The sequence below is a fragment of the Cryptomeria japonica genome, chromosome 6, assembly GCF_030272615.1.
Source record: "Cryptomeria japonica chromosome 6, Sugi_1.0, whole genome shotgun sequence".
Taxonomy (NCBI): Eukaryota; Viridiplantae; Streptophyta; class Pinopsida; order Cupressales; family Cupressaceae; genus Cryptomeria; species Cryptomeria japonica.
The window spans coordinates 480,415,479-480,430,522 of NC_081410.1; the positions used below are offsets into that span (position 1 = coordinate 480,415,479).

The following is a 15,044-nucleotide window of genomic DNA, read 5'->3' on the forward strand; positions in this document are numbered from 1 at the left end:
ATTCATTCAATTGTGTTGATTATTTTTTATCAGATCGATCAAAGTATCTCAGTATTTCTTCCAGAGTAGCAATGATGAGGACTACCACATAAAATTATCTTTTACTTGGCTAGATACAACTAGAACATAGTAGTTTTATCAGTGTGACCATTATTTGCTTCGTATCAAGAAATAAATAAACTTATACCTGCATATACCTCCTAATCAATTTGACAAAATCAGCTCACTTTTGGTTGATTTATTCATTGAGTGGCCAAATATGATTGACCAGGACATCACTTTTTTTCAGCGATGATGATTGCAACGTATACTTTCCTTGTATTCCATGCCTCTTGACCTCTTGATCTAACTTTTAAATTTACGAGTTGTTTTAATAGTAGATATTCATTTTATTGCAAGAAAAAACAATTGTAAAGTGTGTTGACTAATAATAACAGGAAATAGATTATACACAAAAATTAATATAAATTTAAATATAATTACATAAATATTTACAATTCAATCTTTAAATTTTATAGAGAAAAGTTATTTGATTGTGATAGGGGAACTAACCACTAGCAGTTCCTACTTTGATATAAGGATTTGAGGTTCATTTCCCTCCTCTTTATTTAGTTAGGGTTTAAGCAATCTCATATTTAAGCCATAAGAAATAGTTGGTCATCTAGCTTCTTTCATGGCATATAAATGAATCTAGAATGTGAGCAACACATTTTTTCATGATTCTAAATTTCAATTAATTCGTAAGTATGGTCAATTGTGAATTTAAAATGTTGGATAGACAATACAACACAGTCTAACATCCAACCTAGTAAATACTTCTCTTCTACATATCGTGTGAGCTACCAATTAAAAAAGCATGCTCACCAACAAAGAAGCTAGGGAAACTCTAACCAAAGCAAATCTACACTTCCAACCCCAATTTGCACTAGATTGATATTCAATTTCTTATTCCTCTGTGACTCAGAACATACTATCTTGGAGAAAGTCTCTAAATTGGTCACCAAAATAATTATATCATTTTTATTAAAAAATATATGGATGGTCTATCTTTACAAGGGTCAAGTTTGTGTCAAAATCACTTCTTATCTAATCAAAGACAATTTTATGAATGGATTAAATATTTAATAAAAATAATTCAAGTTTAATAATGCTATAGGAACTTCATAATTATATCGTAATTTGAAAATAACATTGTATAGAACACAAATTTAATTTCATAAGACCATTTTCTTTTCATTCAAGTAACTTCTTGATTATCCAACCACATTAAAATCTTAACTAACATTTTCGATAAAAATACAACTTATTAAAGTTAACACATTTTTGAGAGGGGAATTAACCACTAGCAGTTCCTACTTTGAGATAAGGCTTTGAGGTTTCTTTCTGCTCTACTTATCTAGATAGGGTTTCAACAATCTAACATCTAAGTCATCAGTATTAGTTGGTCATCTAACTATTTTCATGGTGTATAAATGAATCTACAATGTGAGAAAACCATTTGTTCATGATTCTAAATTTCAAGTAATTCATAAGTATGATCAATTATGCATTTAGAATGTTTGATAGATAATACAACCCACTCTAACATCCAACCTAGTAAATACTTCTCTTCAACATGTGAAATGAGGTACAAATTACAAAAGCATGCTCAACAGTAAAGAAGCTAGGAAAACTCTAACCAAAGCAAACATACACTTCCAACCCCAATCTATAGTAGATTGATATTCAATTTATTATTCCTCATTTACTAGAATATACTATCTTGGAAAAAACCTCTAAATTGATCATCAAACTTATTATACTTTTTTTATTAAGAAAATTATGAATAGTCTATCTTTATAAGGATGGATCATTCAAAATCTTTGCTTATCTTTATAAGGAATGAGATATTTTATAAAAATAATTCAAGTTTAAGAATGGTATAGCAACTTCGTAGTTATATCAAAATTTGAAAAAAAACATTGTATATAAGACACAACTTTAATTTTATAAGACCATTATTTTTTCATTTAAACAATTTATTGAATATCGAAGCACATTAAACTCTTAACTAACATTTTTAATAAAAATACAACTTATTAAAGTCAACACATTAAACCAAAAAAATTCAATCACAAAAATCATAAATGTCTAAAAAGAAAATATATATTTTTTAAATGTCCAATGCTCAAATTAATGATTTGATTTTGTTCTTTCAAGATTGTCCTTTTCCTTCTAGATTTATATGATTATGTGATTGTCTTCTCCATTGAGAGTACTTAAAAGTTCCATCATAATATTTTATGTTTATAGAGACTTCATGAATCTAAATATCAAATATATAGATATTCTATATAGAAATTTAGACATCCATTTTATCTTATTTTTTATTTCTTAATTTTAATATATTTTTTAACACAAAGATATCAATATGGAATGTAATGTACTTTTTTAAATTATATTTTGCCTAATTTACTTATTTTCAATGTATTGAATAGATGTATTTATTGTTAGTATGGGTATATCAAATGATTATAAAATAAAATAAAAAATGTTTATAATTATATTTTAAATATATTATAATTTAGAAGGCTAACTATGAGGGTTATGTTCATGAAAAATCTTACCTTTGGGTGATTTTATTTGTTGAAAAATTATAAGATGTGGATCAAAGAAGACAATACTACGAAAAGAGTTATACTTAAGTAGGTTCGATCTAATCCCCTTCAAAATAAGGTGCTTAGATCAAATGTCACTTAGATTAGAAAGGCTTAGATTGAATCAATAGTGTAATTCTATAAAAGAATAAGTCTTGCGTCACTTGCACTTGCACCAAAATTTGAGTTGCACTTAGAGTAAAATGATTTGAAACATAAGGAATGGAGAAAATACAACCAAACAAAGAAAATAAAAAATGAGTCAAACATACAAAGAAATGCGAGCACTTAATAGCTTAGTCACTTTGTGTAATTTAATTGTTATATTATTCGATAACTTACTTAAAATTTTAATGTAATATACAATAAGAATAATCAATTATATATATTCTTTATGTCATATTATTATTATTATTATTATTATTTATCTATTAATCTTTTTCTATTTTATATATTTTATAAGAAATGCTATAACAAGTTGTTGATTATATGGATTTTTTCTTAAGCCCCCTTACTAAGCTCGCTTTATAGAAAATTAATCATAACATTCATCAAAATTACCCTCTCATATCCTAGGAAGTAGTGCTCTAGAGGCATATTTGAGAGTTGCAGAGAGTAGAGTGATGAGAAGACTAAGAAATTTATTTCTTGTTATTTTTTACTTGAAATCATTTTCTCTTGACCTTCTTAGATTTTAAATTAGTGATCTCTCAAACCTGTTTCTTCTTTGGATTTTTTTATGAGATAAAGAAGGAGATGGCCCAAACCCTGATATAACAACCACATGGTAAAAGAAAGGGGACTCACAAGGATTGAGAACACCCAACATTAGAACCAACAGACACAACAAAAAACCAGAACCAACCAAGACAAAATGGACAAAAAACTAGACAAAACAAAGCACAACTAGTGCCAAAAACAACACCTACAAAAGATACAAACTAATGGTCTATAGTGTGAGGTTTTAATAACTTTCCAATCCTAGCTAAGCTCCTTGACCTTCTCATTGAAAGACAGTCTTTTAATCATAACCTTGGCTAGAGCAATAGCAAGGGACTCACAATTCACCTTGATAATGGTCCTAGTCATCCCCAAAGTAGTACCAATCACAATTTCCATGGATCACTTCCTCTTTGCATATCTTCACTTGAGCTCTTCTTAAACAAGTTCTACATGGAAACCAAAATTTTTTGCACTATATCCCTATTGTTCTTTGCTATCCCTTCCAAATTTTTTTCAAGGTTTCCTAGTTGCTAAGGATTTTAATGATGGTCCTAGCCATTTTCTTTCTTTCTTCTATTGGGGTGAGTACTTAATAGTTTATTAATTTTGTGCAATTTCATTATTTTAGTGTTTTAGGCATGTTGTGTTAGAGATCTATTTTCTTGGTTTTTGTTGTTGCTGAGCTACAGGTTGGCTATGTGTTTAATGAATAATGATCACTTCAACAACACTTTTTAAATATTAAAATCAATAGACTTTCTTTTTATCATGAATGGTATTTTGTTCTTAAATTTAGGTTACGATCTCAATAATAAGTGTAAAACAAATCAAATTATTTGTGTTGATTTTTAAATTTATTGATATTTTTAAATTATAAAAAATAAATAATATTTTATAGTATTTTATTTAAGTGACATGTTTTAATATTTCTTTTTCAGAAATTTATCATCTTTGTTATATAAAATATCAATAATATTAGAATTAAAATTGTATAATTTTATGTCATTTGGTATAGTGTGTTTGTGAAATTGTGGTATTATTGTTGAAGCCACCAAGGTTCAAATTCCTATTGGACTATTGTCAGAATAAGCACTATACTCTCATTGATCTATTGCATTGATATGCGCTTGCAAATTTACATAGATATTTTAAGTTAATGTTGAAAATAAGCTCCCTTTTGTAATCTTACTTAGTCAGCCAGACTAAAAATTCTTGAAATACCATTTAAAAAAATATGTTTTGAAAACTAATAATTAACTGATTTATTGAGAAGCCAAAATTTAATTGAAACACATTAATAAATATGATGAAACAGTTGTAGACATTAAGTTTCCACAGTCCAAAATTGTATGGTGAAAGCTTTTGGATTTGACTGTGTGTATTTTTTTGTTATCAATGTTTCGAATCATAGAATCTTCTCTAGCTCATCCTGATGATGAATCATAGAGTATGATTCGAAACATTGATAACAAAAAATCACACACGGTCAAATCCAAGAACTTTACCATTTGATGAAACAGTTTTTTTTTGTTTTTTTTCATGACAGCTACAACATCTACTTGCCTTGCACTTCATGATAGCAAACAATTACATTCTGATATCTGAAGTAAACCCAGAAATAAAGGTTCCTTTATTATGTATACATTACGTTTAAAAAACTTGAAAATATCTTTGAATGTCACAATTGTGTTGGAAGTGGAAACACTCTGAGAGCGGGGGGGTTGAATCAAAGTGATATAACTTTTAAACTTTTATGGCTTGATTGCAAGATTATAACAAATTGACCTTGGACTAAATGAATGAAATGATGAAGCAGAGTGAACATTTAATAGAATGATATGCAGCTTAACTTATTGAAAGCATGAATTCAGATTGTTCAATTAATTCTGAGTGAACAATCTTATAATGCTTTTTCAAACAAAAAAAACTTTAAACTCTCAAAATGCAGATTTAACTTGTCTTTAACATTCAAACATCATACTTTGAATGAAAGTTTTAAATAGATGGACTCTTTGACTATTTGAACAAATAGGAACAATGACAAAGTATCAGAGCAATGCATGAACCAGATTTAACTTACAATGGAATGAAAATCTTGAACTTTTAAGCAACACAATCTGAGTATAAATTGGCATCACATAACACACGATTTTCCTGAGTGGAAAAACCCTCATGGGGTATAAAAAACCACTCGAACCAGCTTGCTTTATTTCAACTCAATCATCAACTGACTACAATGGTGGAGATCAACTCAACACCTCAAACCAATAGCCAAGTCTATATTTGTATTCACCAATGATTTTAAAACTGCATATTTACTTGCAGTTCCACGACCACAGTTGAATACAAAACAAATTTAAGTTTTTTTACAATAATACCAATTTCAATACTCACTGTATGAAACAGTGGTATACCTATGTTATAAAAACTAGAGTCATGTATCCCAAATAAAAACAATATATTTCATGAAAAATGTTTTTCTGCTATATCTCCTCGCTGAGGTAATGTCTCATATTTTCGTTTAAATAACGAAGCCAGCTGTAAACTTCAGAGGATACCCTTGAACTAGGGTACCTAAACCCTAGTTAGGGTTTCAATCATACACATAATTTGCAGAAGTATTTTGTTTTTGAATCCCAAAATAAAACCAACTTCTTTCATTTCTTTAATTGAAAGTAACCGTAACCAATCTGTAGTAAACATTTTCCCTTTCTCAAAAACTATAAGCCGTTTTCCTTCAAACTAAAATCAAACAATCTTTTCGTTTCATTTTTCTTTTATCTTTCATGCAGAACTGTAAGATAAGAAAGAGAAATGTGAATGATAATACCTGAAGAAGGTGAATTGTAAAACCTGGAAAAATATCCCTAAAAATCTGTAAATAGCTCCATGAAATGCGACCAAAAAATGTCTGCATTCGAAATTGCATAGCAAATAACCTGACATACTCCAAACCCACAAGGAGAAACTTCCAATGAATCCGCCTATAACTACCACAAAAAAAACATGGCGGCGCTGCATAAAGGTTTCCATCGTTCAACAAAAAAAAACTCTTTTGTTTACCCTAAAAGCTTTCATTCGAACCCCAAGACATAATGAATGATATTTGAAGTCCGTGAAAAAACATAATAATAAGATATGTTTTCAAGTGTCATTGCCCACATGGATTGCCACTAACTCATCATTAAGTGCTTGAGTGGATTACCATGTCATCAAAATGAATAAAGTGTTTGACTGCTGTCAAAGTCACATGCCAAGACAAAAAGTGCGTGCACAAAACAATGAACACTTTTTTCATCAAGGACAAGCAAAAAAAAAGGGCAACAAACTCCCCCTTTGTCCTTGATGGAAAAACAAGCCATCATTGTGACCACGGTACTGCTGAAAAAGAAGTAAGTAAAATTGTCAATACCGCTATAAAAGATGTAATCACTGTAACCATTGTTTGTGAAGAAATGAATCATTGTAACCACAAATCATTATCCAATGACGTAAATGAATCATTGTAACCACATAAAGGAATCAATATAACCAGCTATAACCACAAATCATTATCCAATGACATAAATGAATCACTATAACCACATAAAGGAATCAATATAACCAACTGTAACCACAGATATAACCAGCTGTAATCACAGAGATGAATCAATAAGACCAGACTAATGATGAATACTCCCCCTTTTTGTCTCAAGGACATAGGGGAACAAGAAGAAAATGCACAACATCACATATCCAAGGGAAGCAAAACAAATGCTACTGTGAAAGTTCCAAGCTCCCCCTTAACCTGTGCACAAAATTCAAGCAATAAGAGGTTGAGAGATAACTCCCAATCATTCTCTAAATCTTTCAAATACCTCCTTAGGCAATGCTTTAGTGAAAATGTCAGCTACTTGTGCTTGTGTAGGCACATGCAGAAGCTGAACTTCATTAGCAAGCACTTTTTCTTGTAGAAAGTGAAACTTAATGGCAATATGTTTGGTCCTGGAGTGCAGTACAGGGTTCTTGGACAAATTGATGGCACTAGTATTGTCATAGAAAATAGAAATGGGCTTAGGAACCTTGATACCCATATCAAGTAACTGTTGTGCCATCCACAAAAGTTGAGTGTAGCAAGAAGTGGCGGCAATATATTCAGCCTCTGCAGTTGATAAGGAGACTGAGTCTTGTTTTTTGCTGTGCCAAGCAATAAGACGATCACCAAGGTAAAATACAGCGCCACTGGTGCTACCTCTATCATCTAAACAACCAGCCCAATCCGCATCAGTAAAAGCCATCAATGTAAAATTAGTATTGCGAGGATACCGTAGGCCAAAATCAAGTGTGCCTTGTATATACTTGAAAATTCGTTTAACCACAATCAAATGTGACTGTTTGGGGGCAGATTGAAATCTTGACACCATGCAAACGGATTGCATTAAATCTGGCCTAGAGGCTGTTAAATACAGTAAGCTACCAATCATTGATCTATATTCTGATTGATTAACATCAGGAGAATCATCAGTTTTAGATAACTTACAACCTATCATCATGGGGGTGCTAGCTGGATGACAGTCATCCATCTGAAACCTTTTTAGCATCTCTTTGGCATACTTGGTTTGTGACAAAAATATGCCTTGCTCCAGCTATGAAACTTGAAGCCCAAGAAAAAATGTTAATTCTCCTAACATTGACATCTCAAATTCAGATTCCATGATAGTAGAAAATTTCTTGGATAATGCATCATTATTGCAACCAAAGATAATATCATCTACATAAACCTCAACCACAAGGATATCATCACCTTCAACCTTGACATACAGATTGTTGTCAACACCACCTCTAGTGAAGCCATTGGTTGTTAAATGTGCATCCAACCGGGAATACCAAGCTCTGGAAGCTTGCTTAAGACCATATAAGGCCTTTTTCAACCTGTAGACAAAGTCAGAATTGTCCTTTGACACAAAACCTTTAGGTTGTTCCATATAAACCTCTTCATCTAAATAGCCATTCAAGAAAGCAGTTTTAACGTCCATTTGATAAACTTTGAAATTTTTAAAACATGAATAAGCTAAGAAAATTCTGATTGATTCCATACGAGCAACAGGAGCATAAGTTTCTCCAAAGTCTATACCTTCTTGTTGAGCATATCCTTTGCACACAAAGCATGCTTTATTTCGAACCACTTTGCCACTTTCATCTAACTTGTTTTGGAAAATCCATTTGCCACCAATTATATTTTTATTATCTGGTCTTGGGACTAACTCCCAAGTCTTATTTTTCTCAATCTGATTGATTTCATCCTGCATTGCCTTCAACCAACAATTATCATTTAATGCATCATTTACAGTTTTAGGCTCAAATTCAGTTATCAAACAAAAATGCTCAGCAATATGAGCTTGTTCCTCAAACTTAGCTTTTCTTCTGGTTAGTATTCTTGCATCTTTATCCCCAATAATCAAATTTTGAGGATGTCTCTTTGTAATAATCCTAGAGGGTGTATTTTGAGGAATCACTACTTTAGAACTTGATGCATTCTCCTGTTGAAAATTATCTGCTCTAGCAGATTCAGGAGATCTATCAAGTGCTATTGTATGCTCCTCTTCAACATCCTGCACATGATTATCATCTAGAAACACCTTCTCATCAAATGTAACATTTATAGTTTCAACAATCTTATGCAACTTTAAATTGAAGCATTTATATGCTTTACTTTGTGTAGAGTAACCTAAAAAGATACCCTCATCTAATTTAGACTGAAAACTACCCAAATTTTCATCATCCTTTCTAATAAAACATTTGCAACCAAAAATTTTAAAGTACTTGATAGTTGTAGAATGGCCATACCACAGTTCATAGGGAGTGAAATTAGATTTTACTCTGATTTGTACCCTGTTTAAGATATAGACAACTGTATGAACAGCTTCTTTCCAAAATCTATCAGGTAACTTGGCTTAATCTAACATAGTTCTAGCCATTTCCTTGACAGTTCTATTTTTCTGTTCAACTACCCCATTTTGTTGGGGTGTTCTAATGGCTGCATACTGTCTTTTTATGCCATGATTTTCACAATACTCAATGAATTCTTGAGAGGTAAACTCTCCTCCTTTATCTGAATGGAAACATTTAAGTTTGAACTCTGATTCTCTCTCTACCATTTTACAAAAGATTTTGAACCTTTCAAAGGCTTCTGATTTGTGTTTGAGAAAAGTTACCCAAACCATTCTTGTGTAGTCATCAACAAATACCATGAAGTATTTTTCACCATTGATGGACTTAGTCCTAGTAGGCCCACATAGATCAGTGTGAACTAGTTGTAAAGGTTTAGTAGAGGAATTTTCCTTTGACTTGAAGCTTACCTTTGTTTGTTTGCCTTCGATACACCCAAAACAAACAACATTTTCTGGTTTACTGAGCACTGGTAGTCCTCTTACATTCTGATATTTATTGATTCTAACCAGATTATCAAAATTTATGTGACCTAAACATTTATGCCACAACCAGTTGTCTTCAATTTGACCCATAAGACACATACCTTCATTCTTTCATTATTTGATGAGTCAAGAAGATTATATATATTGCCATGTGTCCTTAATCCTATTGCAACTATTTTACCAGACTTGATTTTGATTGCACAACCTTGTGAGTTGAATGAGACATTGTATCCACTATCACAGATTTGACTAACACTCAACAAGTTGTGTTTAAGACCTTCTACATAATACACATCATGAAGAGGTGTATCATCATTATGAAGCAAAGACCCTCTACCTTTTATTTGAATTCTAGAATTGTCACCAAACTTTACACAACCACCAGCATAGTCTTCAAGTTTCAAGAACTTGTCTTTATCCCCTGTCATGTGGTTAGAGCAACCACTATCAACAACCCATAAAGATTTCTTATTAGATAGAAAAGCAGTTTGAACAAGCAAGGATTGTTCTATGTTTTGAATTTGTTTGGGTCTCCAAACCTTTTCTGTAGTTGATTTATTTTGTCTACACTGCTTGGAAATATGATCAATATCATTACACTTGAAACATCTGATAGTTTTAGGAAAGCCAAAATATTGATTGTGGCCAAACCTTGGTGGTTTACGCATCATGAATTTGCAGGTGCTGATTTTGTGACCAAATCTGTTACAAAAAAAACAATATCCATTGAAGAAGGAATTAAACCTGAAATTGCTCCACTTTCTTTCAAATAGATTATTCTTGCTATTAGTTTTTACATTCTGATCTGCAGATTTTGAAAATTCACCTATGTTAGCAGGTTGTTTTTGTTTCCCTAGCATATTATGCAAGTCAATGGTTGTTTCATGTTCTTCAACTTAGTTTTTGAGAGATTTAACCTATTGTTTGAGTGCTTGAATATCCTTTTCTTTATCAAAGAGTACTGATCTGAGATTCCCTATAACTCTTTTTGAGTCATCTAATTTAGTTTGAAGAGAGATAGTCAAATTATCTAAACTTTTCTCCGGAGAGGAGATGAGTTTCTTGAGTTTTTTAATATCTTGAAGGGCACAAAGTAATTCACCTTCAAGATTTATCTCACAATTCTTTGAATCTGATTGACTATTCAATTTACTGGCCATTTTTCTACTTGCAGTCTTAGATGAATCAATTTCAGCCATGAATAAGGTTTCACCTTCATCACTTAGAGAGTCATCTGACTCATCATCAGAGTCTTCTTTGCTGATAGACTCTTTTTCTTTTTAAAATTGTTAAAGTTGAATTTCTTCTTAGGACTGAAAGCCTTTTTCTTATAATGTTTTTCATTTTGATCATCATCATTGTTTTGTTCAGCATGAGGACATTGGGTTGCAAAGTGACCAGCTTTGCCACAAGCAAAGCATTTCAGAGGCAACTTGCTTCTGTATTTCTTTTTGAGTTTTCTTACTAAGAGAGCCTCTAAGGAATCAGATAATTCAGATTCACTAATCACATCCTCTTTCTTCTCTGTTTTGAAGGCAGACTCTTTTAATAATGAACTAGCATTGTCAGCTTTATTTGTTCTCATTTCAAATGCGGTCAAGGTTCCTTGAAGATCATCTAGAGTAAGTTTATTGAAATTTTTCTTTTCTTCAAGAGCAGAGACTTTAGTTTCATATTTAGGCAATACGGTTCTAATCACTTTCTTAACCACTGTGAATTCATCAACCTCTTCACCTAATGCTCTCATCCCATTTACAACTTCATCAATCCATAGAAAGTATTCTGCAACTTTTTCATCATCTTTCATTCTCATTTCCTCAAACTGAGTTTTGAGGGTGAGTATTTTAGATTGTTTGACCTTTTCATTACCTTGATAAATGTTTTCAAGTTTTTCCCAAATCTCATGTGCAGATTTGCAATGCATGATTTTAACAAAGACATCTTTGGTCAGCGCACACAAAATAGCATGTTTGGCTCTAGCATTCATTAAATATTGTTTTTTTTCATCAAGATCTATAGGTATAGTAGCAGGTACTGAGTACTTACTACAAATAATATTCCATACATCAAGGTCTAATGAAATCAGATATGTTTCCATTCCGATTTTCTAGAATACATAATCAGTTCCATCAAATAATGGAGCTCTAGTAATAGAAGACCCCTCTTGAATATGAGACATGATAAAAAAGACTTCTAAAACAAACCAGGATCTATCCTAGGAAAGACCTAACCATGCAGGACCCTAAGCTCTGATACCACTTGTTGGAAGTGGAAACACTCTGAGAGGGGGGGGGGGTGAATCAGAGTGATATAACTTTTAAACTTTTATGGCTTGATTGCAAGATTATAACAAATTGACCTTGGACTAAATGAATGAAATGATGAAGTAGAGTGAACATTTAACAGAATGATATGCAGCTTAACTTATTGAAAGCATAAATTCAGATTGTTCAATTAATTCTGAGTGAACAATCTTATAATGCTTTTTCAAACAAAAAAAACTTTAAACTCTCAAAATGCAAATTTAACTTGTCTTTAACATTCAAACATCATACTTTGAATGAAAGTTTTAAATAGATGGACTCTTTGACTATTTGAACAAATAGGAACAATGACAAAGTATCAGAGCAATGCATGAACCAGATTTAACTTACAATGGAATGAAAATCTTGAACTTTTAAGCAACACAATCTGAGTATAAACTGGCATCACATAACACACGATTTTCCTGAGTGGAAAAACCCTCATGGGGTATAAAAAACCACTCGAACCAGCGTGCTTTATTTCAACTCAATCATCAACTGACTACAATGGTGGAGATCAACTCAACACCTCAAACCAATAGCCAAGTCTATATTTGTATTCACCAATGATTTTAAAACTGCATATTTACTTGCAGTTCCACGACCACAGTTGAATACAAAACAAATTTAAGTTTTTTTACAATAATACCAATTTCAATACTCACTGTATGAAACAGTGTTATACCTATGTTATAAAAACTAGAGTCATGTATCCCAAATAAAAACAATATATTTCATGAAAAATGTTTTTCTACTATATCTCCTCGCTGAGGTAATGTCTCATGTTTTTGTTTAAATAAGGAAGCCAACTGTAAACTTCAGAGGATACCCTTGAACTAGGGTACCTAAACCCTAGTTAGGGTTTCAATCATACACATAATTTGCAGAAGTATTTTGTTTTTGAATCCCAAAATAAAACCAACTTCTTTCATTTCTTTAACTGAAAGTAACCGTAACCAATCTGTAGTAAACATTTTCCCTTTCTCGAAAACTATAAACCGTTTTCCTTCAAACTGAAATCAAACAATCTTTTCGTTTCATTTTTCTTTTATCTTTCATGTAGAACTGTAAGCTAAGAAAGAGAAATGTGAATGATAATACCTGAAGAAGGTGAATTGTAAAACCTGAAAAAATATCCCTGAAAATCTGCAAATAGCTCCATGAAATGCGACCAAAAAATGTCTCCATTCGAATTTGCATAGCAAATAACCTGACATACTCCAAACCCACAAGGAGAAACTTCCAATGAATCCACTTGTAACTACCACAAAAAAGGGCAATTCATGCAGTGCCCCAATTGTTGTATCATACTTCCCTGTTGCATCCAATCTCTCTCGTCTCTAGTCTACTCTATTCCGACTAGATGGTCAATGTTTCACCAATTCACTCAACACAGCATGAGCAGTTACTGCTGGAAGCCCCTTAGTAATAGATGATAAATGTTGTAACTTCATTGTAATATGTGGGTATCGATCAACTCCAACTGAAATTTCATATGGTTTAGCAAGAGCTGATCCCTATGTAATTGTTAATTCTTAATCTCAAATATTGCTAGAAGTCTTTTAAAAATTACTACTAGTAATTTGTAGTTCGTGCTTGCTTCAATGACCTTGGTGTCATGCGCAGAAGGCATTTGATATGTAAATTGACATTTTGAAATAATACCAGACGCACAAAGGCCAGTGTTTCATTTATTCATTCAATTGTCTATAAAGACTTTATCAGTTCGTTCAAAGTAGCTCAGTTATTCTTCCAAAGTAGCAACTACAAGGACTTCAACACAAACTTGAATTTTACAAGGCTGGGTATAAGTAGCACATACTAGTTTTGAATGTCACTATTATTCAAGCAAGAAATATACTTCCCTTTTTGGCCTTATTGTAAGAGAAAACAATTGTAATTTGTGTTGACTAATAACATTAAAATAGATTATTCAAGAATATGAAAATAAAGTCAAATATAGTTAAATAAATATTTGCAATTTAATCATTGAATTTTACAAGGGAAAAGTTATTTGGCTGTGACAGGAAAACTAATACTAGCAGTTTCTGCTTTGAGATAAGCATTTGAGATTCCTTTCCCCTCTATTAATATGGTGAAGGTTTCAACAACCTAACATCTAAGCCACAAGGAGTAGTTGGTCATCTAACTCTTTTTATTGTGCATAAATGAATGTACAATGTGAGCAGTCCATTTTTTCATGATTATAAATTTCAACTAACTAATAAATATGGTCAAATGTGCATCTAGAATGTTCAATCGACAATATAACTGTTCAATATTTATTGAATGACATTCTTGATAATAATAAAATATTAAAGATAAATTAGATAGATTAAGTAAAGGTTAAATCCAACATTTATGATTTCATTCTCTTTGTTGATATATCTAGATTGATATAAAATGTTGAGTAGAGGCTGAATTATATCAATTGTTATCATTTAAATTATGAAGATGATCTTAGCGAGATTAGTGGATTTGTGCGATTACTAATGATTACCTAACTCCCCACACACATATTATGACTAATGTGTAGAAAATAAGTGTCAATCTTTGTAAAGGGAGAATCATCAAAATCTTATAGAGATACTTCACTTATTGAAGTTTTAAGTTTCGATTTCATGTTTTAAGGAACTATTCAAATGTGGTGGTTTAAATGTTTCGTAGTTATCTTTTAAGATATTGATTTAATATTATTTTAATTTTTGTTGATTTATTTGATGTTTGAAAATCATGTGTTGGGATATGAAAGTTATGTTAGTGACAAGAGTTCCATTAATTTTGTAAATCGAGATGTATGTTTTATTTGGTTTTGAAAGTGTTATTAAATTTTAATTTTTTGTTTAGTTTGGTAATGGTAAAGATCTTAGGGTTAGACATTTCTTGGAGGTCATAAAATATCTTATAAATGAGTTTTGACCTATTTTTATTTTTTCAATGTTTGTGTGTTGAAATTTGATGATTTGAGA

At 31.5% G+C, this 15,044-nt stretch overlaps 1 protein-coding gene across 1 annotated transcript; it reads right to left on the reverse strand.

Moving 5' to 3' along the window:
* Positions 1 to 6,934: 6,934 nt before the first annotated feature.
* On the reverse strand, positions 6,935 to 7,921 carry LOC131052759 (secreted RxLR effector protein 161-like). The gene is made up of 2 exons (XM_057987360.2): positions 7,217 to 7,921; positions 6,935 to 6,988 (listed from the first exon to the last, which is right to left on the reverse strand). The coding sequence occupies exons 1-2, from the start codon at positions 7,919 to 7,921 to the stop codon at positions 6,935 to 6,937; spliced, it is 759 nt and encodes a 252-aa protein (XP_057843343.2).
* Between the last annotated feature and the right edge of the window lie 7,123 nt (positions 7,922 to 15,044).

Bases quoted from the DNA above. Each gene is read 5' to 3' on its own strand.
- LOC131052759 (XM_057987360.2), bottom strand. From the start codon at position 7,921: ATGGATGACTGTCATCCAGCTAGCACCCCCATGATGATAGGTTGTAAG. The intron at 6,989-7,216 runs GTATTTGAAAGA...CTGTGATTACAG, and splicing joins CTAAAGCATTGCCTAAGGAG to CTGGTTATATCTGTGGTTAC.